General features: G+C 38.7%; 1 protein-coding gene across 5 annotated transcripts in view; it reads right to left on the bottom strand.

The window, feature by feature from the left end:
- The window catches only part of LOC131248268 (uncharacterized), a 90,729-nt gene that overhangs the window by 17,509 nt on the left and 45,634 nt on the right, over positions 1-27,586 (bottom strand). For 3 of the 5 annotated variants that reach the window (XM_058248462.1, XM_058248466.1, XM_058248467.1), the window contains exons 29-35: positions 27,045-27,227; positions 26,700-26,944; positions 26,480-26,612; positions 25,523-25,648; positions 863-907; positions 594-671; positions 390-506 (exon numbers count right to left, since the gene is read on the bottom strand). In XM_058248462.1, the coding sequence (XP_058104445.1) occupies positions 390-506; positions 594-671; positions 863-907; positions 25,523-25,648; positions 26,480-26,612; positions 26,700-26,944; positions 27,045-27,227 (927 nt within the window). The remainder of the gene's footprint in view (positions 1-389; positions 507-593; positions 672-862; positions 908-25,522; positions 25,649-26,479; positions 26,613-26,699; positions 26,945-27,044; positions 27,228-27,586) is intronic. The other 2 variants (XM_058248464.1, XM_058248465.1) reach the window with 2 other exon arrangements.

Below are 27,586 nucleotides of genomic sequence, written 5' to 3'. Positions count from 1 at the left end.
GACCAGCAGTCTAATCTGGAACCATGGGTGCCACTTGTCAGGAAACACTGTATCCTGTTTAAATAATGGTTTGTGGATCTTACAATTCCTCATATAAATTGAAAGAAGATGAAGAAGAAGAAGAAGAAAATATGATTACTATAGGAAAACTCTGCATCGTAGACTTGACATAAATTTGGAAGAAAAAAAAGAGAGAAAACAAAACATGTTATATAAAATTTTAAAAAAAAATCTTGTACAATGAATAACAAACATTTTAATCAAAACAAAGAACCACTACAAAATAAGTTTGAAACAGAGTATAAATTAGGAATGATGCCTTGCTGCTAACTGTTCAGAAAAAAAGTAATTGCAGTTTCGAACATATGACATCTCAATAGAGGACGCACCCAACTCGTTAGTTCCTTGACAATAAGCTTGCAAATGTTGCGAATAGCTACCAGAATTGCAACATGGGAAGTAACATGTACGCTGTTTGATGCATTCTCATACAAGCTCCTAAAGACCTGCTCAAATATCATCAAACAATTATAAATTGCATTTTCAAACGCTGAAAACCTGAGACATACTATAAGGTGCAATAATGCGTGCACCTTCCGGGCCAATGTCATGGCAGCTTCATCTCTGCTTACACATTTAAGAATGACTCCAGGCACTTCAGCAATAACTCCCTGAATACAAGTATAGGCATTAGATAGTCACACTTAAACCTAAAACATCATTTCATGAATGACATTCCAGATTCATGTTTGCAGTTTGTGTCAGGTGATATAGCCTGGTGAACAATAATATTCAAAATCACATATTTCAGCTTTAAGCTCAACAAAACCCAAACAAAAAAGCGAGGGAGAGGAAACACTACCTGAATTTCTACATCTCTAGCGCCTTTAGTGATCAAAGCTTCCAGCTGAGAAAAAAGGAAGCTTCAATTAATATATCGAATCCAACACATATTTAAAAAAAAAAAAAAACACACCCACAAATGGAACTGAAAAGAGAGAATTAGGTGATGTACAAATGTCCCACTTTTGGATGCAAATAGATGGTCATAATCTCTTTTTTTTAGGTCTAGTTTTATTTTTACATGTATTTTTCTTTTATGTAGTTTTATTGGGTCATTAGGGGCAGTGTTCGAAGTATCGGTATCGCTACAAGTTTCGTTGGCCAGGGATACGGAAACGACATCAGTATCGTTGATAATATCGCTGATAACCGGAAATGCAGGGAAACATGGGAAAAACAGTGGAATTTTCAGCGAAACTTCAAGAGATGTTAAAATGTACATATTTGCATGTTTAGAAATTTAAAAAAATAAAAAATAAAAAATAAAAAAAATTGCAAAAAGAATGTGATGAGGAAATCACGTCACGTACACCCTTGCGTACGTATCAGAGGAGTAGGCGGCCGCACCGATTTCCCTGTGGCTAGGTGAGTACCCATGATCGTGCTGAAGATCCCATGTGCATGTGCGAGCATCTGGAAGACCCCACACTGGGAAGATTCACATGGGCTGCTTTATAGAGTGATCCAATCCGCTGGATTGGAGGGACGTGACAATCGGGCCGTTGGATCGCATGGATCACATGATCGGGCCATTGATCGTAGATCATCCACATTAGTTTTTTACATTTTATTATCTTTTATGATTTAGTTTTGATTATTTTATGTTTGGACACCTTTGTGAGTGATTTAGTAGATTCTCTTTAGACTAGGGCCATTTTTATTAAAATTTCATAAGACAATGTGTTTTTTGTAATTAGTGAAACTTGGTGAAGCTATAAAAAGAGGGTGGGCGTGTGACTCTCTCCCTCATTAGGTTTTGTGATTGAGAGAGAGAGAGAGAGAGAGAGAGAGAGAGAGAGAGAGAGAGAGAAGGCTCTTGCTTTCTTCTTCCATCTCCATGCGATTTGAAGATACCACCATGCGATTTGGAAGGGAGATTGGTGCGAAGTTAACTTTATCAACAGAGGTGCAAGGTCTCCATCTATCCCCACACCATCATTTATTTTCCCCTCCATCAAGGTATTTTCTTCAAGTTCTTTAATTCTTCTAACCTAAGCCTTCATCTTCTCCTAAACCCATCTTTCCTTCACCTGTCTTCCATTCCTGAAACTCTAACCCTAAATCTAAAATCCCTAACTTTTCTACTTTCCCAAATTACTAAAACCCTAATTTTTACCCTAGGTTGTGTTAAGTTTTCTATTTTGAAATAGACTATAGCCTATGCTAATTGGATGTCCCTACATTTATTAGATCCTAATTTCTTTTTATTTAATGATCTTGTGTGACGATGTTGGGGACTTAGGCTAGGATTATGCATGATGTTCTTTTGGTTCTCATGGGATTCATGATGATTATGGCAATGCTTGTGTTTTTTTGTTAATTGTCATAATTCTACTAGATCTCACATGTTATTTGGTTCATGCATCGGTCCTGCATCAAAATGCATACATAATAACAAGTTTCCATTTAATGGGGCCTTAAAATCATGTGTTGTTGTAAGAAATCAATCAAACCATCCCATCCAACCTTCCATCCAAACATCCATCAATATTGCAAAATATCAACAACTCATGATATTTTACCAAGAAATCATCAACAATTGGAAAGGAAACGGAAGATTGTAGTCTCAATATTGCACATGTTGTGATATCGATAATATCGGGATATTATCAATATTATCAATGACGAATTGAACACTACATACAACCATGTGATCATGAAAAAAAAAAAATTGAAATAATTTTTTTCTAATAAACAAAATTTTGATGATATCAATTCGTTGGCGATATTATTGAAATATCATCGATACACTTATGATACAAACATTACCTAGAATTTACATAGTCGAAAATATTGGTGATACATTGGCGATATTGATGCATTGTTAATACAAGCGACACCTAGAATTTACATAGTTTGAAAATATTGGCGATTACATTAGCAATATTGATATGTTGGCGATACTTAGAGATAAATTGCTAATACCTGGAATTTCTGATACTACCAGCGTTATCGGTATCGCTGAGCAAGAGATAAAGATAATATCAGAGATCTTTCGATAGTATCAGAGATAATTTGAACATTGATTAGGGGTAACTAAGTGATTTCATAATGCTTTAGTTGGGCATCTACAAAAGATGGGTGGTAGAGAAAGTAGGCATTTTACCATTTTGTGTTTGAGAGGGCTCTTATAGAGAGAGGTTGGAGGGAACTTATACCCGTCCACCAAAGTGAAAACCTTCCATTTCTCTCTCCTTCTTCCATTCTCTTCTTGTATTTCTATTCCCTACCCCGTTTCCATTATTTGGTATTAGAGCCTCCATTGAACCTGTGATTTCGGCGGGTCCCCATGGCAGGAAGACGTGGATGAATGAGTAGAGGAATTCCAGAATGATATACACAAAAAGATGAAGAAATTGAGATATTGAGAAGGCAAGTCATGTGACTGACTCACCGATTGAATCATTGTGACCTTAGCGAGCAACGTGCTTCCGAAGATGATCAAAACCATTTCTTCAATCGTGCTTCCCATAATGGGTCGGACGAGGAAGGATTCAAAGCCCGAGCATTCCAAATTAGGGGATGTAGTAATGACCATGAAATCAAGGCCGACATATCTGACTTTCATGGACGTCTACATCCGGATGAGTTCCTTGATGAAGTTCCGCAGAGAAATTCAACGATTTCAAAGATACTCCCAAAAATGTGAAAGTGAAATTAATTACCACCAAATTAAGGGGACATGCATCAATATGGTAGGATGATGTTCAAAATATACAAATCCAACGAGGAAACCAAAAGGTTACCACATGGTAGGAAATGAAGTCCAAGTTAAAAGGAAAAATTCATACCAAAGAATTATGCACAATCGGTATTTTGGAGATTTCAAAATCTACATCAAGGAGATATGAGTGTGGACAAATATATGGAAGAATTTTATCAACTCTCAACAAGGTGTAGCTCAAATGGAAGTGAAGAGCACTCAGTTGCCTGTTACGTTAATGGGCTCCATATGCCAAGCCCAGAGAAGCTAGCATTGCAGAATATTTGGAAGGTGTGGGACATATCAATTGGTCATTAAGAGTAGATGATGGGGACATCACGCGCACGCACCCCCCCCCCCCCCCCCAAACACACGTACGCAAGAAGGAGGAAGGCCCCACCATCGTTCTGGATCAATGACGACATCCATGGAGGGCCTCTTAGTTAAAGGGTTGTGCTTTGGTTCCTTGGAGTAGACCCGATCATCATGTGGATCCCACCATTAGATCTCATGATCGTGGCCCACTACCCTAGATGATCTAGGACTTTGAGTTTTGCTTATTATCGTTATAGGAACATTATGAACAGTTTAAATTGCATTCATTAGTTGTTATTTTTGTTACTTCATCTCTAAGTAATAGTGTGCGCACATGGCGCGGCTTTTGGGGTATACGATTTTCTTATAAATAGGCAACCCCTGTAGGTTTTTTATTATTGAAGATTATGAATAAAATTCTGCATTTTCCTGCTTATCTAATTCTTTGAGTTATGGAAATCCAATTGGGTGCCAAACCCTCCCTTCTTCGAAGAGCTAACTACCATGGTGCGAAGCCACACCCATCCCAAATCACCCTCATCTCCTACCCTCAATATTCATCATCTCCCACAGCCATCCATACTTCAAATCTATCCCCTTTTGCAGCCAATCCTTCCTTTACAGCAGATTTAGAGAATCAGGCCCTGCAGGAGGGCTGAAACTTCGGTGGAGCACTGTGCACAGACCAGACGTTAAATCAGCTTGAAATTTGGTGTGTGGGTGGCCCACCCCTGGCTGACCAGACCCAAGCTTTCCCTTTTTGGGTTCGTGGGCCCCACACACGTGCGGGCAGGATCCCAGGCACGTGCGTATGGACCCAGCCGTTGTCCACATGTGTGGATCATCTCGGGTTTGTCTCTTTCCTCTATTTCACTCCTCTCTCGCCTTATTTCCCTAACCCTAACCCTAGATAATCCTAAATCCCAAGTTCTATTCCACTTTTGTAACCCTAAGTTTTCCCGAATTGAAACATGTGAATCCCTTGGATTAGGGAATAATCCTTTGCATGTGTGGATGAATCTACTCTCCTTTGAGCATTGTTTGGTCTATAATTTTTAATTGATCCAGCCCTAACATGTGTAGGCTTGGACCCTCGTAGATTCCTCTTGTTGAATGCTTGACTTTATGTGGGATGTGAAATTTTTGTGATTGGTGATTGTTTCTAAATTAGTATGATCTAAAGCCTAAAATCTTGCATATCATATTTAATTTTCATGTCTTGCATCAAGTTTGGTATCACAGCTTAGGTTTCTCATAGGGGAATGCATTGCATGTTTAGGATTTAGTTTGTGTATGTCTATTTTGCATCAAGTCTCATCATATAAGGCTATTTAGGACCCATCATTCACAATATGGGCTGTTGAATTTTCTATTGTCAGAAAGTCTCCAAATTTCTTGGCTGAATTTTCTGTTGACAGGCTTAGGTTGCTAGAATGTTGGAAGCATTGTGTAGTTTCCCTCATATAGTCCTGTAGGATCATTTAGTCTCATTTAGGCGCATATAGTTGTGTTAGAGGGTTTTTGAGTTGAGTGAGTAGTTGTATGTCCACACATACTGGTCGTGGTTTTGGCTTGCACCCTACACTAAACATGGAGCAATTGCAAGAATCAATGAACAATACAACCTGGCAGTTTGAGACTTTGGGTAGGCACTTGGAACAACGTATTGACCAATGCTTTGAACAACTTAATGTGCGCGTTACCCAATTAGAGACCTCCGCCCGAGCAAACCCCACCATTGGGGAAAATGCCCAATCTCAGGCAGGTGGTCAAAAGGATAGACCAAGGAATGGAGGTGGCCAAGGAATTAGTCATGGGCACGTACCCGTGCACCAGTGTTTCAAATAGCGCCCGTAGCGTAGCGGTAGCGTACGCTACATAGCGTAGCATGGCCGTAGCGTTACGTAGCGTCCCAAATAGCATAAATCCCCTGTTGTGTGTGCTACAGGGGTCGTAGCGTATGCTACAGCTACGTAGCGCGTAGCGTCCGCAGCGTAAGCTACAATGTATTTTTTTTTACTATTTTAGTTTTTTGTTATTTTTTCACGTTTTCTTTGTTTCTAATGTTGAGGAATGTGACACTTGTCTTGTATTTGATACTTTTAACCTATGGGATTTTTATTTCTTTTTATAATTGTGACTTGTGGTTTCAATTAGACATTATTAATTAAAGTGGTTTGCTTAGAAAGTTGTTGATGTGATAATTATTTGATTTGGCTTATATATGTGGATTGGCTTTTGATAAATGATAATAATAACTTTTTTGAACATGCTTATAATTGATAAGATGAATCATCTTTTAGGCATTTTTATATTTTTTCCCTTTTTTTCACTATTTATTGTATTTGTTCTATTTTAAAATTAAAAAATAGAAGTATCGTGTAGCTTACGCTACACGCTACGTATTTACGCTACACGCTATAGAGGGTTGAGAGCTACGTATCATGCTACCGCTATTTAAAACACTGCCGTGCACCCACACCCGGAGAGGCATCATGATCATTATGACCCAGATGCGCAACTCCTTAAGTGAGTTAGAGTAGAGGCCCCTAAGTTTGATGGCCACTTGGACCCTAAGGCTTTTTTAGATTGGTTGGTGGATATGGACCACAATCTTGAGTGGTATGACATGTTGGATACTCGTCGGGTCTAATTCGCCAAGATGAATCTTGTGGGCCAATCTAAGAGGTTTTGGGCTACTGTAGAGCAAAAGAAAGAGAGGTTGAGGAAGCCCCCAATAGACCATTGGGGAGAAATGAAAGAAACTCTAAACGAAAGGTACCTCGCTTTCTCTTATCACTTGAGGTTGGTTGAGGAATGGCAATCTCTTCAATAAAGTTCCATGAGTGTTGCTGAATACATTGAGAAGTTCGAAGAGTACTTGTGTAATGACCCGAGATTTTGGTACTTGTGCATGTACATACACATGCATTCATCTTAGCATATATGCATCCACCCATGCATCCATGCATACTTGCATCCTTCAATTTATTCAAGATGTGACCATTGATATGGATCGATTTGTTATCATAAACCATTGAATTAAATTGTTTTATTTTGGTGTTTATATGTATATGTGCATGTGCACTCCCTTCACTTGTACACTTAAAACCATCCGTTCATGCATTAACTAGCTCAAATCTAACTATGGATCACACACAAAACTCACGCATTCTTTCATCGTACAAGGTATGTGATCATCTATTCATCCATCCATTTTTAAACTTTAGTTCAATTTATTAAATCATTAATCTAGACCATTAACCCAATGATTTATTTATCTAATTCCAAAAAGAAAAACATATATTTCGCTAAGCTAAATATGAAAGTAACCGTACATTAACCTATACATCAAATTAAACTCCTAACCGTATAATTATTTACTTATATCTCAACCATCCAACTATACATCGTACTTGTATCCGTCAACCGAGCCACCTAAACACAAATTAAACCATCCACTTGTAGCTTGTGGAGTATATACTTTAAATCTAATGGTTAGTTTCTATATGGGTCACACACACTCGTCACGTGAGATCATGAAAGAGTAAGAGCCATTGAAATCTATTTTTGCCACCTTAGGATGATCATATGGCAATATTAAGCTTATTGGATAGAGTATGTCAAGTGTAAGTTAGGAATTAAGTTTCATTCTGATCCGACGACCTAATATTGAGATATTCGCAATTTAAATTCGTGTACAAGAGGAGCTAAGAGAAACCTAACGTCGTAAGACTCTGTCCACTCAAACAACCAACCTTTTAAAAAAAATAAAAATTAAAGAACAGAAAATTTAAATTTAAATAAAATTTAAAAACAACCAACTCATCGAGATTCTTTGCCTAATTAACCTCTCTTCCCACGTTCTCCACTTTTCTTTCATTTTCCGTGAAGTGGGTCCCAGACCCATCGCATCTGGACCACCCATCGTCACAATTGGCCCTAGAGTCATTGAATCTTATCCATCCTCATCTCATTGTTGTGGGACCCACTAAATCTAGGGCCGTCCACTTGGATGGATCCTAGGGAAGTTTCAATGTAGATTTTTCCTAACCGTTCTTTAGGATATGCGACCCACTGAAGTTTTGGATCTGCCTCATTTTACAACTTGTGTCCCATCAGTATTCGGTAAAACTTATGATCGGGGTGGATTTCTCTTATGCATCTTGGTGGACCCCACCTAGCCATTTTCACAAGAGAGCAAGCAAAAGGATTCAGCAGGTAATCCACGACTCCCACTTCTCCCATTTCTCCTCCTTCAAAATAGGGATAGCCACATCATTGCAATGACGTGCCACGGCATGTGAATCACCTATCCATCAGGCCATGATCAACATTCAACTGCTCCATAAATTACACATGCATTGTGAGTAAATTTTTTTTTTTTTTTTAAAGACAAATAAATAAGAGAAAAGAAGCGGAAGACAGAGAGAATTGTGTGTACAATGGTGAGGTTGAGCATGGGTCTAGCGTGCAACGGCGGGGCTTATCCAATAACAAAAGATCAGGTGGGTAATCCTACTCATTTATGAATTTACTATTTATATATATTTTCGAGATTTAATTTTGAATAATTTTCTTAGAAATAGAATTATCAAATTCATTTATACATTATGTTTATATTTATGAATTTTAATATTAATTGAATTTTATTGATTCATAGAGTTCAATTTTATTCTAACATTAATTCTGAAATTTAGTTTTAGGTATATTAAATTAAATTCACTAAATTTAGGCTTTAATTCCAAGTTAGACTGTTGGATTTAAATTTTGTTTGATTAGAGTAAATATTAATTGCTTTATTTATGTGTTTTTGAAAAGAGAGAGAAAAAAAATAACAACAATAATAATAAATACAGAATAAAAAAAATAATTTATCTAAGTTTATATTTTAATTTAGAAATTCTTAAATTTTTTGTTAAGATTAAGAATTAAATACGAGTTATTCCTAAAAAAAATTTTAAATTAATATAAAAGTAAATTATTAAAAATAGATTAAGTTCCAATTAATTTATGAATTTATTTAAATTTGTAAATTTGAATTAATTTTAAAATATTTTTAATTAATGATTATGTTAGTTATTAAATTTAATTGTGTAATTGATTCGAATTATAAAATTTAAAAAAAAAATCAAGTTAAAAAGTAAACCAAAATTTAAATTCCAATAATTTATAATACTTAGAATTAATTATAATAATAAAATTTAAAATTTGAATGTGCAAAAATAATAGTATGCAAAGTACAAATTAATAACTTCCTTTAACTTATTAAATTTAGATATAAAAATAAATAATAATAAAATATTCTAAATTTAGAATATTTGATCTAAAATAATTAGATTAAAATTTTTAAGATAGATTAACATAAATTATTAAATAATAATTTAATTACATTGTTAATGTTATAAATTTATGGAATCAGTGTAATATTTTGTTTCTATAAAGATTAAAATCCAAAATTTAATTCTAAATTTTAAAGAGTTAATTAATTTAAATTTTAAATGAAATTAAGTTTAAGAAATTTTTCAAATTTTGGAATTGAAACTAAATTGATTAGATTTCTATATTTGGAATTTTAGTGATTAATATATATTTAAAACTTCATTAAATTAAAATTTTAATAAAGTATAATATTAGATTTTAAATTTAAAAATCTTCTTGTAGTTCAAAATTTTTACTTAAATTAAAATTTAAATAAATTTATCGATTAAATCTAAATATACATTCTCAATGAATTATCAAAGAGAAATTAAAATTAGTTATAAAATAATCAAGTTATTCCAATATATATAATTAAATTAACTCAAAATCAGAACAATATAATATATATATATATATATATATATATATATATATATATTTGTTAAGTTTATGTGATAATTAACATAAAATTTAAATTTTAGAATTTAGTGAATAAAAATAATAAATATTCTTATGCTAATATTTAATATTATTTAAGTAAAAATTTTGATTCAACTAAAGTTAGAATTTAAATAAAATTTCTTGTACATTATTTCACAGTAATTCCTAAATTAAATAACACTAAAAATAATATTTTATTTAAATATTTAAATTATTAAAGTTTCAACAAAATTATATCTAGAATTATTAATTAGAAATAAAAATTTATATTGTTGATATTTTCGATTGCGAAACAGTGATTCATCTTACATGCATGTCTAACATTCATTGAGCATCGATTTTAATATGTTGGATATAACGTAAGCAAGTAGGGCGATCGTGTCCCTTAAGTGAAAGACCCTAAAGCCAGCAAGTAGGGCAATTGTGTCCCTTGGGTGAGAGACACTAAAACCAACAATTAGGGCAATCATGTCCCTTGGGTGAAAGACCCTAGAACCCGTTGGATCCTTCAGAGTCTTCTTTGTATACGGCGTATAAGTACAATTGTGTGCACGAACATACGTTAGAGGTACAACTGGAGTAGTAGTCTAACCACCTAACGTATAAATGGATCTCTCACCACGAGGTACCGGTGCGTGGGCGTTAATACAACGTGGCCATCCACTTGGGTACAGTGTTGTAAGATATGACGATTATTTAATTTTTATTATGGAATTCATAAAAGTGTGGCATTCAGAACATCTTTACGATTCCAACATTGCATTCATTTCATCCTTAGGATTCAATAACTTGATTCGTATTTGGAAAAAAAAATTTAAAAATGTGTATATATATATAATTTCATTATTTATTCATTTGTTATAAATTTAGAGATTTCATATTTGAGTTGGATATAATCCCACGAGCTATTATGCTCACACCCAAAATAACAATGTTTCAGGTCTTGGAGTTTAGTTGGGGCGAAGCAGAGTGAAGATCTAACCATCGGCTTAGATGTAGTCATATCTGTATTTGTATTTGAAAAAAAATAAAAAATAAAAAATTATATAGCAGGAACTTAGAAGTGAGTATAATAGTTAAAGATTGTATTTAATGAACGTTGTTTATTGTAATGAGTTTTAATTAAGTGTGGTTGTGAATGTTTAAAATTGAATCATGTCCTGAGATTCGGAGTCGGGTTTGGCCAACTCAGGTACCGAATTTCGGGGCATGACAACTTGACCCGATGTGAAGTTGATGAGGATCCCGTACTCACTCTTGCTCGATTTAAGACGGGCCTCCGTTTTGACATTAAGAGAGAGTTGCTCACCAAGGACATAGACACTCTTGAACAGATGTATCAAGTAGTGTTGGAGATCGAGCAATACCTCAAAGCATCTGTGGGAAGGTGGTTTAAGTTTCGTGATTCTGGCGCTAAGGCCAACCCTTCTTGGGCTAAGCCCAGCACTGGATATCAATACAAGCCTTCCAGTGGTTCTCAGTCTAAGCCCAAGGATGATAAGGGTAAAGAGGTTGTCAGGTCTAGTTCGTGCAAAAGTGAGGCGACCAGGTGTTTTAGATGTCAACGGTTTGGTTACTTTGCCCACCAGTGTGGCACGAAAGAGGGCACCAAGGTGTTCCTTATTGATAGGCAAGTAGAAGTAGTGCCCCCAGAGAGTGACAGCGAAAAGAAAGAATATGAGCCAACAGAAACCCCTAGTGATGAGGAAGAGGGAGCGCAAGAGTCTGCGACCCTCATAGTTGTGTGTTGCGCCTTTGCACAAGCCAAAAATACTGACGATTGGCGCCGCAACACGATCTTCTCTACTTAAGTAAAATGTGGTGAAAAGAGTTGTAAGATGATCATGGATAGTGGTAGTTGTGCCAACGTGGCATCAGCTAGCACTGAGCCGTTTGGGTTTGAAGCTTGAAGCCCATCCTCAACCCTATAGAGTGTCTTGGGTTGATGAAACTTTCATTCCAGTCTCGCACTGTTGTCTTGTTCCTATTCAGTTTGGATCATATAAAGACACTTTGGTGTGATGTTGTTCCCATGGATGTTGGCCATATCATTCTGGGTAGGCCTTGGCTCTATGACAAGGATGTCACCATATTTGGTTGTTCGAATGTGTGTACATTTTGGTTTGAGGGTTAGAAAGTCAAGCTAAAACCCACTTCTGCCCAAGAACACGACTGGAAAGGAGTCCACCACACAGAGTAGTGTGAGCAGCTCAAAAGAATTAAAGGAATCGAAGTCCAAGTCTAAGCCTTTCCATATTCTAAATGCCAAGGACTTTGAGCAAGAGACTGAATCGGACTCGGTTAGAGCTGGGCATGTCTGACCCGATCTAATGGATCCGACCCGAACCGAACCAACGGCCTGGATCGGTGTGGATCGAGTAAGGCCATTTAGATCCGATAGTTTTTCGGATAAACCCGATCCGAATGGATCTGATCTGACCCGATCCGGAGCAGGTACTATATATATATATATATATATATATATATATATATATATATATATATAAATAAATTTTTACCCTAAAATATTACTTTTACCCCTCTTTCTTACCCTACCCATCCCAAAACCGAACGAACAAACCCTCTCTTCTTCTTCAAATCTCGATCCGAACCCACCCGTCCACCACCGCTCAGTCCGGTAAGTCAGCAACTCGTCCGGCCGTCCTTGTCTTCTTAGAATCAAGTATACATTACTTCTTCTTCTTTTTTTTCATTTCTTTTACCCTAAGTCCCTCTTCTCTAAACCCTAACCACCCATCTCCTCTTCTCTAACAGTCGCGATTGATCCGAACTCCGAACCCACCCACCAGCAACTCGTCCTACCCTCCAAGCTCGATCCAGTAAGTTATTTAGTGATTTTTTTTATGGGGATGTAGTTTCGGGCCAGTGGCTCGCTGGTGGACGGCACTGGCTCAACGGAGGTCCGGCAGTGGTCGGGTGGTGCGGCCTTGGCTCGACGATGGTCCGGCAGTGGTCGAGTGGTCCAGCCCTGGCTCAACGCAAGTCTGGTAGTGGTCGGGTGGTCTAACCCTGGCTCGACGTTGGTCTAGCAGTGGTTGGGTGGTCCAGCCCTGGCTCGCTGCCCGCTGGTGCCATATATAATGTTTTCAATCATGTGGTTCATTTGAAATACAGACGGGCGGGAATTTTAGTCCATGGGCCTAGCATGTGAGGACAGGCCTAATGGTCGGGTGGATTTTACATAAACATGTTGTTGACTAGCAGAGTTGTTAATCCCTTCTCTCCCAATGATGATTAACATCAATTAACGGCTCAAAATCCAACCGACTGGAATGGGATGTGGATCAGGTAGAGACAGGATAACAGTTTAGTTGGTGAGGCTCTGACCATGAGCCCACCTTGATATATGTGTTGTATATCCAATTATCTACACTGGATGTCCAAATTATGAAGTCCAGTCTAGATGTATCATGATCCAAAAATTAAGCTTATTTGATTATCTGATTATTGGATTGGTGGACAGTAATCCAATGGTGCTATTTCTCTAAACAAGTGTCCATGAATTAGAGGCTAGGATTGCTCAACCAATTTGATATTGGGATTGTGATTTGGCGACTATGGGTTGCACAATCTACTGGTATGTGTTGGATATGGGCCATATGGCCACAATGGGTTAATTCTCAAACCCACTTCAATGGATGCCTCAATTCCATGTGTGGCCCGCCTTTCGCATGAAAACCATCTTGACCATGAAATAAGATTTTAGTTTTTTGATTTTATTTTTTTTAGTATAAACTTTGTCTACAAATAGTTACCCGGGCCCACCGTGATGTTTTATTTGCTTATTTGCTTGCTTATTGCTTAATATGTTTGTATAATTAACTAATTGTATTACATTGCTTCTTCACTTTTCTCATTATTGTGCATTATATATAGTTAGCTTAATATGTATTACATTGCTTTTTTTTTTGCTTAAATTATTATTGTGACTTGTTAGTTGTGAGTTGTGACTTGTGACTTGTGATTTGTAAGTTAGATAATTAGTTACCCATTTGAGGATTTCTATGTGGCCATACATAGATATAGTGTGTTTTTGGTGGCATAGAAATCGCTCAAATTGTCCCATTTTGGACAGTTCAAGGTTAGATGGATAGCATGCTTTCATATAATCTATTTAAATGTTCATGCCTGATCCGCGGTCCATCTCCTTATTTCTCTTTGGATATGTTTCTTCCGTTTCGTATCCAATGCCAAATATCTTCACATTGCTTTAGATATTTGGCATCGGAATGTAATGTAAGATCAACTTATCTAGAGAGGCATGGGGAGATGTTGCCGGATTTTCGACGTGAACGTTTAAATGGAAATATGAAAGTATTACAATCTATCCAACCTTGGATGGGTAACTAATTTAGGATTTAGTATAACTTTGTTAGCATTAGATTGCTAATGCTAATATGATTTAGTATATTTCAACTATCAGATGGAAAGTGAGGGTCTTTCCAATACCCCGGACGGTCGGTCAATTACATCACCAATGATCCTTGAAGATGAAGGATTAGGTCTTGAACATGAAGACGTGCCCGTCGTTGATACTAGTACCACATAGACACAGTCACATGTTGCGGGAAAAACGAAAAAGAGATCGGTAGTGTGGGACGATTTTGAAGAAGTAACCCTGAAGAACGGCACCATGAAGATACAATGCAAGTACTGCAAGACTCAACATGCTAAGCAATCAGATGGTTTGGCCACAACTTTGAAGAAACATATTTCAAGGTGTTATAAAAAAAGTGAGAAGTGCGGCAAGGCAACAAATACTTTCATTAACGCAATCTGCAGTGGGTCTGTCAATGTCCATCTACAAGTATGACAAAGAGTTAGTGAATGAGTTGACAGCCAAGTTAATTATTACAGATGAAAGATCATTTCAGATGGTAGAGTCCTGCTTTTTTTGAATTGGCCAGATGCCTTAACCCCAGATACGAGAAGGTCTCTCATACAACAATAAAGAGGGTGTATATGAAGATGTATAAAAGCGAGAAGGTAAAGTTGAAAGGAGAGTTGGAAACGATTTCTCAAATTAACCTGACATCAGATTTGTGGACAGCATCCAATCAACGAAAAGGGTATGTGTCACTAATTGCTCACTATGTTGGTGCCAAATAGAGGCTTTGCAAGAGAATAATAAACTTCCATTATCTTGTGCCTCCTCATAGTAGTTTGATGATTTCAGACTGCATATACAGATGTCTTATGGAGTGGGGAATTGAGAAGATCTCCACAATAACTCTAAACAATGCCTCTGCAAATGATAGCGTGATAACGAATTTGCGTAACCAGTTTAGGGCCACCGGTGACCTATATTTTGGTAGAAAGATATTTTATGTTAAGTGTTGTGCCCACATCTTAAACTTGATTGTACAATATGGCCTTAAAACAATCGATCCCACGATCGAGAACATAAGAGAGTGTGTAAAGTACATATGGGGGTCACCTTCACGATTACATACATGGAATAAGATCGTGAAGCGGTTGAATTTGTCAACTCAGAGAACGCTGAAGTTGGACGTCACGACACGTTGGAATTTAACTTTTGAAATGTTGGATTCAGCGATAGATTTGAGACCTGCATTCTCTCACTATGCGTAGCGTGATAGTGCGTATATTTGGCTGCCTTCTGAAGATGATTGGTCAAGAACTAAATCAGTTCGTAAATTCCTTTCAGTTTTTTACAACAGTACGAAGAAATTTTCGGGTAGCAAGTATCCAACAACAAATATATTTCTGCTTGAACTTTGGAAGGTAAAAGATGCCGTGCACAAAAGCAATAGTGGACTAGACTTTTTACACTTAATGACCATCAGTATGCAAGTAAAGTTTGATAAGTATTGGTCTGAGTGTAGTCCGGTAATGGCTCTTGTGGTCGTTCTTGATCCCCGATACAAGATGATTATGGTTGAATTCATATGTAGTAAGTTGTATGGTGCGATGGGTGTTGCTGAGGTCGAAAAGATTTCTGATGCAGTCAGTGAATTGTATAATTTCTATGTGTGCGCCGCAAAAGAACAATCTCCTCATGTGGGTTCTAGTTTTGCAGTTGATGAACCGCAAGAAGAAACGGTAGATGATTTTATGTCTTACGTGGCACAGCGAAAAGGGGCTCAAATACAGACGCCTAGATTAGAACTTCAAGACTATATCAAGGAGGAACTTCTACTTGTAAAATCCAAAGGCGATGATTTTGATGTTTTGGACTGGTGGAGGACGAGATCTGATAATTTACATTACCCTGTGCTCTCGTAATAGCACGAGACATTATCAATTCCAATTTCAACTGTGGCTTCAGAATCTACTTTTAGTACGGGGAGTAGGGTCTTAAGCAAGTATAGAGCTCACTTACACCTGAATCGGTTGAAGCGCTTATTTATACTTAGGATTGACTACGTCCGATATGGGGGAAAGAGAACTCTGTTAATGAGGAGTTCGATGAAGAGGAGAGTGACAAGATAGATGAGACAGTACCTGCAACTGCAATATGATTTTGATGCCTTCTCTTTCTGTTATATCATGATATTTGTAATTTTGTTTTAATAGTTATATTGTAATATTATAGTTATGGGTGGATGGATATTTCTCTTTTTTCATTTGTACTACTCAATTAGTTAATGTTGTTTAAATCTCTGATTATATTGTTGGGTAATTACGTCCATCCATTACTTTAACTTCTTCTTTTTTCTTTTTCTTTTTTTCTTTTTTTTTGTCCCAACCTAACCAGATATACACTAGATATGTCATCGGAAGATGATGCATCGGTGGATATTTGGGATTATGGAGTCCAAGTCTACTCCCAGGATGGAAAGATAAAGTTAAAATATAAGTTGTCTGGAAAACAATATGTCAACAAAACAAATCGGCCCAAATTACATTTGGCTTGTCGGGAAGGAGACGTCGCACCATGTAGTAAAGCTCCTCAGGAAGTCCGAGTTTTATTTAGAGCCATTCTCGACTCAAATACAAAGACTTCCTACACCCCTCACCCTACAATTATAACCAATACAACTAACCAAAGAATATATAGAAGTAGGCCTATTACAAATGAAGAAAGGTGAAGCAGAGGAACTACTTCTGCCTCTGGTTCCAGGCCTTCCACAATTAGTAGAGAAGAAGAACAAGAGAGAATTTTAAGGGAACAAGAAGAACACAATAATAAAGAGGTCGTTAAAGAAAGCTTGCAAATGGCATCCAGATCAAGAAGTACCAAACAACAACATCCACCTCCAAGACAACATGATGCTGAAGCAGGCACGAGTAAACCATCAAAGTTTCTTAAAAGTCTTGCAGCATTTTATAGGAGGTTGGGAATCCCCTACAAATCGGATCATAAAAAGCATCTGAAAAAACTTCTTGCATCTGTGAATGAGGATGATGGGAAAGCATCCCCACCATCCGATTCAGCAGAGGTGAACGACCGTTTTTTGGACACATCCAGCTCGGAGTCGGCCAAGAGTTCTCCTGCAGTTGAATCAGTAAAAAGAGAACCGAAGGATAAATCTGGCGACGAAGGTGGAGGTGGAGGAGGGGGTTACTATTACGGACAAGGTTCATTTAGTTACATGCCACAAAGGCATTCATCATATACAGGGTATTGAATGTATGAAAGTTTTACCTAATCTCTATGTCAGTATGTGTATGTTAAGTTTATTTACTTTAATTTTGGACATGGTTTATTTTCTTTTTTCATTTTATGTTAGAATGTGCATGTTAGATTTTCATTAAACTATACATTGTGTATGATTTAAGAATCACCACCATTTTGTTACTATTTTTTTACTATTTTTAGAATTTTTGTTTTTTTAAAAAAAATTCAAAAAAAAAAAAAAAAAAAAAAAACATCTAGACTGATCCGAACCCTGCCCAATCCGATCCGACTCGGTTTTCCTGACCGAGTCGGACTCGGATCAGATCAGACCAGCAGTGGTTCGGATCGGTTCAAGTCAGATGACCCGGACTCGGTCCCAGATCGGATCGAGTTCGGGTCAGGCCATGTAGATTTCGGACCGAGTCGAGTTGGACCCAATCCGATCCGACTCGGTCCGATGCCCAGCTCTAGACTCGGTAGTGTATGCCCTTGTGGCTAGGGAGAGTGCACCAGAAGCAAGCGTAGAGTTACCCACTGAGGCCATTTCGACAGTGGATGAGTTCCGTGATGTCTTTCTTGCGGATCTACAGAATGAGCTTCCCCCTATGAGGGATATACAGCATGCCATTGATTTAGTCCTTGGGGCGACTCTACCAAACCTCCCTCATCACAGAATGAACCCAAAGGAGCATGCGGAGTTGAAAAGACAGATTGATGAGCTCATGGAAAAGGGTTTCATTCGAGAGAGCATGAGCCCGTGTGTCGTGCCCACCCTTCTTACACCTAAAGAAGGATGGCACATGGAGGATGTGTGTTGATAGTAGGGCCATCAACAAAATCACAATAAAGTATCGGTTTCCCATACCGCGTCTTGATGACATGGTGGATATGATGGCCAATGCTACCATCTTCTCGAAAATTGACCTCAAAAGTAGTTATCACCAAATCCGTGTACGCCCTGGTGATGAGTGGAAAACGGTCTTCAAGACGAAGGATGGGCTATACGAGTGGCTAGTCATGCCTTTTGGGCTAACTAATGCCCCAAGTACTTTTATGCATGTGATGACCCAAGTGTTGAGGCCCTTCATGGGGAAGTTCCTAGTCCTATACTTTGATGATATCTTGATCTATAGCATGACCAAGGAACAACCCTCAACCATTTGAGGCAGGTTTATAGGATCCTTAGAGCCAAGAAATTGTACACCAACCTAAAGAAGTGTGTTTATGTCTAGTAGTGTTATCTTCTTAGGTTTTGTTGTGTCAGCTGAGGGTGTAATGGCAGATCTCGAGAAGGTCAAAGCCATTATCAATTGGCCTGAACCCCGCAATATTCACGAGGTCTTTCACAGCTTGGCCACTTTCTATGGGCGGTTCATTCAAGGCTTTAGTTCCATTATGGCTCCCATAACGGATTACATTAAAAAAGGAGAGTTTCAATGGATGAAGGCAGCCTCGAAAGCCTTCAAGGAGATAGCAGTCAAGATGACCGAAGCTCCAGTAACGCGACTTCCGGATTTTTCAAAAGCTTTTAAAGTCGCATACGACGCGTCAGGAGTCGGCATAGGAGTACTTAGTCCGGAAGGGCACCCTGTCACCTTTTTAGTGAGAAACTGAATGAGGCAAAGCAAAAATGCTCTACCTATGAGAAGGAATTCTATGTGGTAGTGCAATCACTGCGCCACTAGCATCATTATCTATTGCCGCAAGAATTCGTCTTGTTCTTAGATCATGAGGCCTTGAGATATCTGAACTCTCAGAAGAAATTAAACCCTAGGCACGCCGAGTGGGTTCAATTCCTTCAAGAGTACACTTTTGTGCTTAAGCACAAGGCCGGTGCAGAGAATAAACCTACCGACGCGTTGAGTCGTCGAGTTGTATTACTCAATTCCATGAGTGTCAAAGTCACAGGCCTCGAGCGTGTTAGACGGGACTATTCTGAGTGCCCAGATTTTGGAGTTGTGTACGCGTTGTTGTTAGAGAGTCCATCAGGAGCTAGCAGTAAGTACTTGATTTTAAATGAATATTTGTTTAGGAGTGATCGCTTATGCATACCGCACACCTCCCTCTACGATTTTCTTGTCTGGGAGTTACATTCAGGAGGGGTTGCAGGTCATTTTGGTCGAGACAAGACCATTGCCCTAGTGGATGATAGGTTCTATTAGCCAAGCATCAAGCGAGACGTGGCCAAAATTATAGGGCAATGTCATACTTGTCAATTGGCAAAGCAAAAAAAAACAAAATACCGGACGCTACACAGCTTTGCTAGTTCCATTCATCCCTTGGCAGGATATCAGTATGGACTTCGTGCTTGGGCTCCCTAAGACTATTCGGAAACACGATTCCATATTTGTTGTCGTGGACCCTTTTTCTAAAATGGCCCACTTCATTCCTTGTTCTAAGACCTCCGACGCATCTCATGTTGCCAAAATGTTCTTTAGTAAGGTCGTCAAACTTCATGGGTTACCAAAAACCATAGTGTCTGACCGTGACATGCGATTCATGAGTTATTTTTGGAAGACACTATGACACATGATGAATACTAGGCTCCAATTTTCTTCTGCCTACCACCCTCAGACCGATGGTCAGACTGAGGTGGTCAATATGAGCCTAGAGAGTTTGCTTAAATGTTTAGTGGGGGGAGCACACTAAGACGTGGGGCACCGCACTACCTATAACCGAGTTTGCATTTAATAATTTTGTCAATAGGTTCACAGGTTTAAGTCCTTTTGAAGTCATTACTGGTTATAAACCTAGGAAGCCTATTGATCTTATCCCTGTGTCACTATCCCATAGGCCATTAAAGTCTGCAAAGTCTTTTACACATCACATTCATTCATTGCATTAAGAAATCATGCGAAAGATCACTACTAGTAATGAACATTACAAACTTTCTGCAAACCAACATAAACGTTTCAAGGAATTCAATGTAGGGGACTCTGTGATGGTTTGCATCAGGCCAAAGTGGCACCCTCAAGGAGCCATTCGTAAATTACACGCGCGTAGCACTGGACCATTCAAAATTATAAAACGAAACGGTCTCAATGCGTATGTGGTAGATTTTTGATGCAGGACAATTAACCACTTGCTCTAAAAGCTCGAACTGTTAGAGTATGGCAAATTAATCCCTTTATCTCATAACCTAGGCCCCACATCTCATGGGTTAGGATCTCGGCCGAACCTCCCTCGTGGGCCCCAAATCACATGAGTACTGCTTCACATGGGCCACCCACCTCGAGTGTCCCTGCATCCCACAGGCTACCACACTCGAGCCCGGTGTGAAATGCGCATTAATCACCCCCAGTGAGGAGTCTTAAACACGAGACCTCCCCCGTGGGCCCCACCGACCCCAAGTGTGCCCCTGCATCCCACAGGAGACCCCACTCGAGCCCAGTGTGAAAATGCCCCCGCATTAATCTTGCACCTTTCATGGGAATTAGTTGCACATTTGGAGGATCTAGTTACATTTCAGGGGACCTCCGATACATTGTCAGCCTCTCACCTAACCATCTTGAATCCCCAGACCTTTTCCTTGATCCATGGCCTCTTCCCGACCATTTTTCCCAGCCTCTACCTCCTATACCTACACTTCACACACCCAGAGAGGATATAGACGATATTCTGGACCATCAGGTAGTCTCAACGTCGGACGGCGGATTTCAAAAGTACCTGGTTAAGTGGAAGTCACGCCCCGCTTCAGATGTACATGGCTCATTGAGGAGGAGCTTCAACGAATTAATCCTGACAACTTGGAGCGGTTCAGGAGTTTTGTTTTGCTAGTAGCGAAATCTTCGCAGCCGGGGAGAGTTGATGTGGACATCACGGGCATACGGACCCCCCCCCCCTACGCAAGGAGGAGGAAGGCCCTACCATCGATCTAGATCGATGACAACATCCATGGAGGGCCTCTTAGTTAGAGGGTTGTGCTTTGGTTCCTTGGAGTAGACCCAATCATCAAGTGGATCCCACCATTGGATCTCATGATCGTGGCCCACTACCCTAGATGATCTAGGACTTTGAGTTTTGCTTATTATCATTATTAGGAACATCATGAACGGTTTAGATTGCATTGATTAGTTGTTATTTTTGTTACTTCGTCTCTAAGTAATAGTGTGCGCACATGGTGAGGCTTTTGGGGTATAAGGTTTTCTTATAAATAGGCAACCCCTTATAGGTTTTTAATTATTGAAGATTATGAATAAAATTATGTGTTTTCCTGCTTCTCTAATGCTCATAGTTGTAGAAATCCAATTGGGTGCGAAACCCTCCCTTCTTCGAAGGGCTAACTATCGTGGTGCGAAGCCACACCCATCGAGAATCGCCCCCATCTCCTACCCTCAATATTCATCATCTCCCACAGCCATCCACGCTTCAAATTCACCCCCTTTTGCAGTCAATCCTTCCACTGCAATAGATTTGCAAAATTAGGCCCTGCAGGAGGGCTGAAACTTCGGTGGAGCACTGTGCACAGACTAGACGTCAGATCAGCCTGAAATTTGGTGTGTGGGTGGTCCACCCTTGGCCGACCAGACCCAAGCTTTCCCATTTTGGGTTCGTGGGCCCCACACACATGCGGGCAGGATCCCACGCAAGTGCGTCTGGACCCGGCCGTTGTTCACACTTGTGGATCATCTCGGGTTTGTCTCTTTCCTCTATTTTACTCCTCTCTCACCTTATTTCCCTAACCCTAACCCTAAATAATCCTAAATCCCAAGTTCTATTCCACTTTTGCAACCCTAGGTTTTTCCGAATTGAAACATATGAATCCCTTGGATTGGGGAATAATCCTTTGCATGTGTGGATGAATCTACTCTCCTTTAAGCATTGTTTGGTCTATAATTTTTAATTGATCCATCCCTAACATGTGTAGGCTTGGACCCTCGTAGATTCCCCTTGTTGAATGCGTAACTTTATGTGAGATGTGGAATTTTTGTGATTGTTTCTCAATTAGTATGATCTAAAGCCTGAAATCTTGCATATCATATTTAATTTTCATGTCCTGCATCAGTAGAATCACAATTAAAGCGTGATAGGGCTAGAAAACTTGGGCGGAAAGAAACTCACATAAACCACATGGGAGAGGCACACCAAGCGTTCGGGGAAATGCTCCAATGGATCGTGGCGGTAGGAGGGATTCAAAGCTTGCATCAAGGAGGCCTAATTCTACAATAAATAAGGGTGGTGGTCAATGTTGTCATGTGCAACCGCATATGCACGTATCCATGTGCAGATCGCATATGCGTCATGGCACATATGCGATCACACGTGGCATATGCGAAAATATGCGATCGCATATGCGATTTGTTGCCAAAAAAAAAAAAAAACAGCTTTTTGCCTATAAAAAAGGCTTGCAAACCTCCTCTATTTGCAATATTCTCACCCCAAAACTCTCTTACTCTATTCTTCTCTTACATTTCTTAATTCCAAGTGGTCTTAATCTCTCTATCCCTCTTACATTTCATACTTCCAAGTGGTCTTAATATCGGTTACATCGCGTAATGTATCATTGTTGTTGGGAAACATGGGAACATTGGGAAATTGGTCGAATTTTTTATGAAAACTTCAAGGATTGTTGAAAAGGACATTAATACACACTTAGAAATCAAAATATTATAATAATAATAAAAATGCACATAATAGGGGTTTTCCTTTGTATGGGGTCCTAATACATGCATTGTCCAATTGAACCGATGCAAGTATATTTAAAGTCTATTCATATAATTTATAAATGTAAGAAGACATGTATGGAAAGTGGAAACACAAGCAATACATTCAAAAGCAAAAGAAGAATCAATAGATCAAGTTACATACATATTTGATTTTGTTTGGATACAAAGATTGCAACTGCTTTACGAGAAATTGAGAAATTTCGATTTTTCCCAATTTCCCACAACTTGCCCCATCTCCCCCAAATCTCGAAATCGAAGCTCCAAATCCATGATTTTTAATGGAAAACATGAAGAATCATATATTTGTAACAATTTGATACTGATTTAAGGTGATTTATAACAAAAAACAAAAAAATAACAAAAAATAAAAACAAAACAAAACAAAAAAAGGGATCGAAAATAAAAAATGTCACCCGATCAAATAGGTGCGATGTATCGGCACTACTTGTGCATTTCGTATCGCACAGGTGGGATATAAGATATATCGTGGGATATATCGGTCGATATCGTCGATGTTTAAAACACTGGCCATGATCTCTCTCTCTCTTCGAGGGGGTTGCTAATTTTATTTTGCTTTTATGTGGTTTTGTTGGGTCAATAGGAGTAACTAAGTGATTTCATAGTGCTTTAGTTAGACCTTTACAAAAGAGGGTTGTAGAAAGCAGGGGACTTTTGGCATTTTACCATTGTGTTTGGGAGGGCTCTTGTCATGGTGTGCCATAAAGGCCATTACAGGCCATTACGTAAAGGTAACAGTGGCAACCATTATACGTTATAGGGCCATAACGGCTGTAACAGCCATTATGGAAAAAAAAAATGACCCATAACCACCTTTAATGGCCCACTAAGTCCACTATAAAAGCCATAACAGCCCCATAATGGTCTGTTATGGGGTAGATATAGTTTTTCAGACTTTTTTTTTAACATTACGGGATAGATACAAGTTTTTCGGGGTTTTTTTTCAATGAAAAAAGAGACCATAACGGCCATTACAGGAGCCATAACAGCCGTTAAGACTCGTATCATAAAGGTAACCGTGGTGGCTGTTATGGCACCATTACCATTATAGAATACCTTGGCTCTTGTAGAGAGAATGAGATTGGAGGGAACTTGTGCCCATCTACTAGAGTAAAACCCTTCCAATTCTCCCTCCTTCCATTCTCTTCTTGTATATTTCTATTCCCTCAACCCCATTTGCATTACTTTTTGCATTGAATCTCTTCTTCACAAACTTATTTGTGAATAAAACTAAATGTTGTTTGGATGCCTAAATAAAGTTAATTTTAGATAACTTTATCAGCGTGTTTTGTTTTTTTTTTTTTTTTTTTGAAGAATGCACTTTATCAGCATGTTAGTGGATTATTTCAAAAATACTTTCTTTAGAAGTTGTTTTTCCTTATTCCAAATAATTTTATCCAAGTTAATGGGTGGGTGCTCTTGCATCTTCCCCTACAACTAGACCACCATTTGATTGCCATTATTAGATGGGTAAGATTGTTAATCAAATTGATTATCAGGAGACATAAGAATCGCCAGGTCAAGGGACTTCACAGTTCAGAGTATAGAATGATAAAATGTCAATCCCATGAAAAAGAAATATAGAATGGAAGCTCAAAGTGCATTGCAATGACTAAAATGAAAAGGCAGATTCTTAAATGAAACAAACAAGCTCATACAAAAAGTGTTCATCGTTCCCCATTGATCAAATATAAGCGAAAACTCAAAAATAACAGAAGCATCCATTTAACAAAAACTGATGCTGTATCATAGCCGAATAAAATTTTATAGTAACTAGTCCAATGAGCTTTTATTATATGTAGTAGAAAAAACACAAAGTAACTCTGACAGTAGGAAATTTCTGTTTCAATGAAGCAGTATACAATGCTTGGTTTCAGGCTTTCTATTTGTACAAGCAGCACCGATAGTTCAATTATCCGAGTTACTTCCGGGCCACGCACCAAAAATCCCCTAATATTGAAAGACCCTATCAATAGATACTTGGGATTTCTTGGCCGAGCATGTATCATTGCTATATTTTCTTTCTTGACCATCTGTTTGTTGGCCACCTATTGACGGGTTCAAATTTTATTTTTTTCCATCTGGGGGATTTTTCATGCGACAGACCTCCACACTGAAGCTCGTAATATCATTGGTTAGGATTACTGAAACATGGGTATAGACTAAAACCAAGCAGTACCATAGAAACTTTTGGCCAGAGCATTGTATAATACCCCATTTGTAAAACTGGAGGTGGTGGACTCCAACAAGCAGATGGAACAACCAGCAGCCAAAGAAAAGAGCATTTGCTACCTTCCGTGCTACTAACTGGAACTTATCCAATGCATCTCCTGTTGTCAACAAAGGATCTGATAAGCCACTTCCAAGGTGCTGTGAAACTAAAACAATCGGCAACGGCAGTACAACAGTTCCAGAGTCCTTCAAAGAAACCAAACACAAAATTGTAAAGATTAATGGAAACAGGAATAACTATGTATGTATGTGTTTGTGAAGAGGTCTCACATGCAACTAGTTGGACGATGACTTTCACTGAACCAGTTGCGAGTGAGACTTCCTACATGTATCCTAGCCATCCAATCAATAGCATGAAAATTGGACAGTTAAGATTGAGAGGAGAAATAAAAAAAGGTCCAATCATCATCCTGACACATCTACTCAGCAGGTCCCACCATGGATTGCTTATGAAATCACTTTGGTTTGATAATTCTTTCCATCCAATATATGGCTAACAAAAAAACAGATGGTTGTAACAAAATGGCCTACATTCCTGTCCTGACTGATGATTAACCATGTCACGTGTTAGTTAAAAAAATTTGGGGGACATTGCTAGCATATTTGTGTGCCTATTGGTGTAACTACAAAGTGTTGTTCCTGATGTCCTGGTCTGCATACGTGTGTGCGTGGGTGTGTTTGTTTGTTTGCGTGCGTGCATGTGTTTGGTTTGTTTGTGAATGTGTTGCATTGCATGCAGAGTGTTTTTCTCAATGCCCTTTTGTGCATGCATGTGTGCATCTATGCATGTGTTTGTGCGGTCTGTGTGGTGTAACTACAGTGAGTGTTTTTTCCTAATGTCCTTGTGTCCATCTGTGCGTGTGTTATATAACTACAGCATGTGTTTTTCCTGACTTCATTGTGTCATGTGAGTGTTTGTGTGTGTGTGTGTGTGTGTGTGTGTGTTGTTAACTAAGTGTTTTTACTGATGTGTAGGTGTGCGTGCGTTGCGCATCTCTCATAAGTGTTTTTCCTGACCTTCACTGCAATAGAGGATTCCACCGGCTGCAGTTCTGGGGCTGTAGCCATTGAGGGAAATGAAGGTGCAGGAGAGTTCATTTCTGCACCATGCTGGATAACACCATCAGCCATCCCGATGAGAGCCGAGGCACTATAATTTTAAAATGAGGATTGCATGGATTAGTAATGGAAGTCTGTGAATGCAGACAGGGAGACGAAAAAAGATATGAAAGAGCACCTAAAAGGTTGTGCCGAAAGGGGGTCCATCTCTTCAGGAATCAGATCCAATGGTTGGGCAACGGCACTGAACCCAGGAATCACTGGTTCAGCCGAATATATGCTTGAGATTTGCTGTCCTGAACTTGCACCATAAACACAAGTCAAGCCTGAACTAAGAGAACCACAATATGAACTGGTTAGACCAGAATGCGCAGCATTAGAACTGGGGCTTGACTGATTTTGCCATGGTTGCTGGACAAAATACTGGCATACGAGAAGGTAACATTAGTAAAGGGGAAATGAAAAAATGTCAGTCGAATCAGAACAATGTGAGATAGCTTGTGGAGGATAGCACATGTGCAACCTCATAAACTTGATGTTGGATAGTGGACAAGCAGCCAGGCTTGGGGCGAAGTGCCTCTGGTATGCTGGCAAAAGGGCCTTTCATGTAAGTAATTGCATTATAAAATGCAGAACCAACTCCCTCCCTCTGCTTTCGTCTAAAATCTAGAGATGGAGACATATAGCCATCAATGCATTGCACTGCCTGCCATAGTATATGTAGAAACATTAATTTCAAACCAAAAACCCTACAAGTAAAATTCCACTAACATAAATCAGTAGTAGTAGTGGATCAAAGAATTATAATGGCAGTACCAATGTTTTAACACCCAGACCACATCAGATGTTCATTCCTGTTTGGATGGTCTGAACACAAACTGGTTTGGTCACCTAGAAACCCATTTTTGGCAAAAAAAAAAAAAAAAAAACAGGACTGGCCTTATTTCCAGTTGGACCGGAGGGAGAGATGGTCGAATCTTTTTGAAAAATTGAATAAAATTTTAGATGCACTTTGTAAGTGCTAAGCCTAAGCTCCTGCTTAGGAACATGCATCCTATTCACTCC

This window comes from Magnolia sinica, chromosome 6 (genome assembly GCF_029962835.1).
Source record: "Magnolia sinica isolate HGM2019 chromosome 6, MsV1, whole genome shotgun sequence".
Classification (NCBI taxonomy): Eukaryota; Viridiplantae; Streptophyta; class Magnoliopsida; order Magnoliales; family Magnoliaceae; genus Magnolia; species Magnolia sinica.
This window is presented reverse-complemented; position numbering and strand designations above follow the sequence as displayed.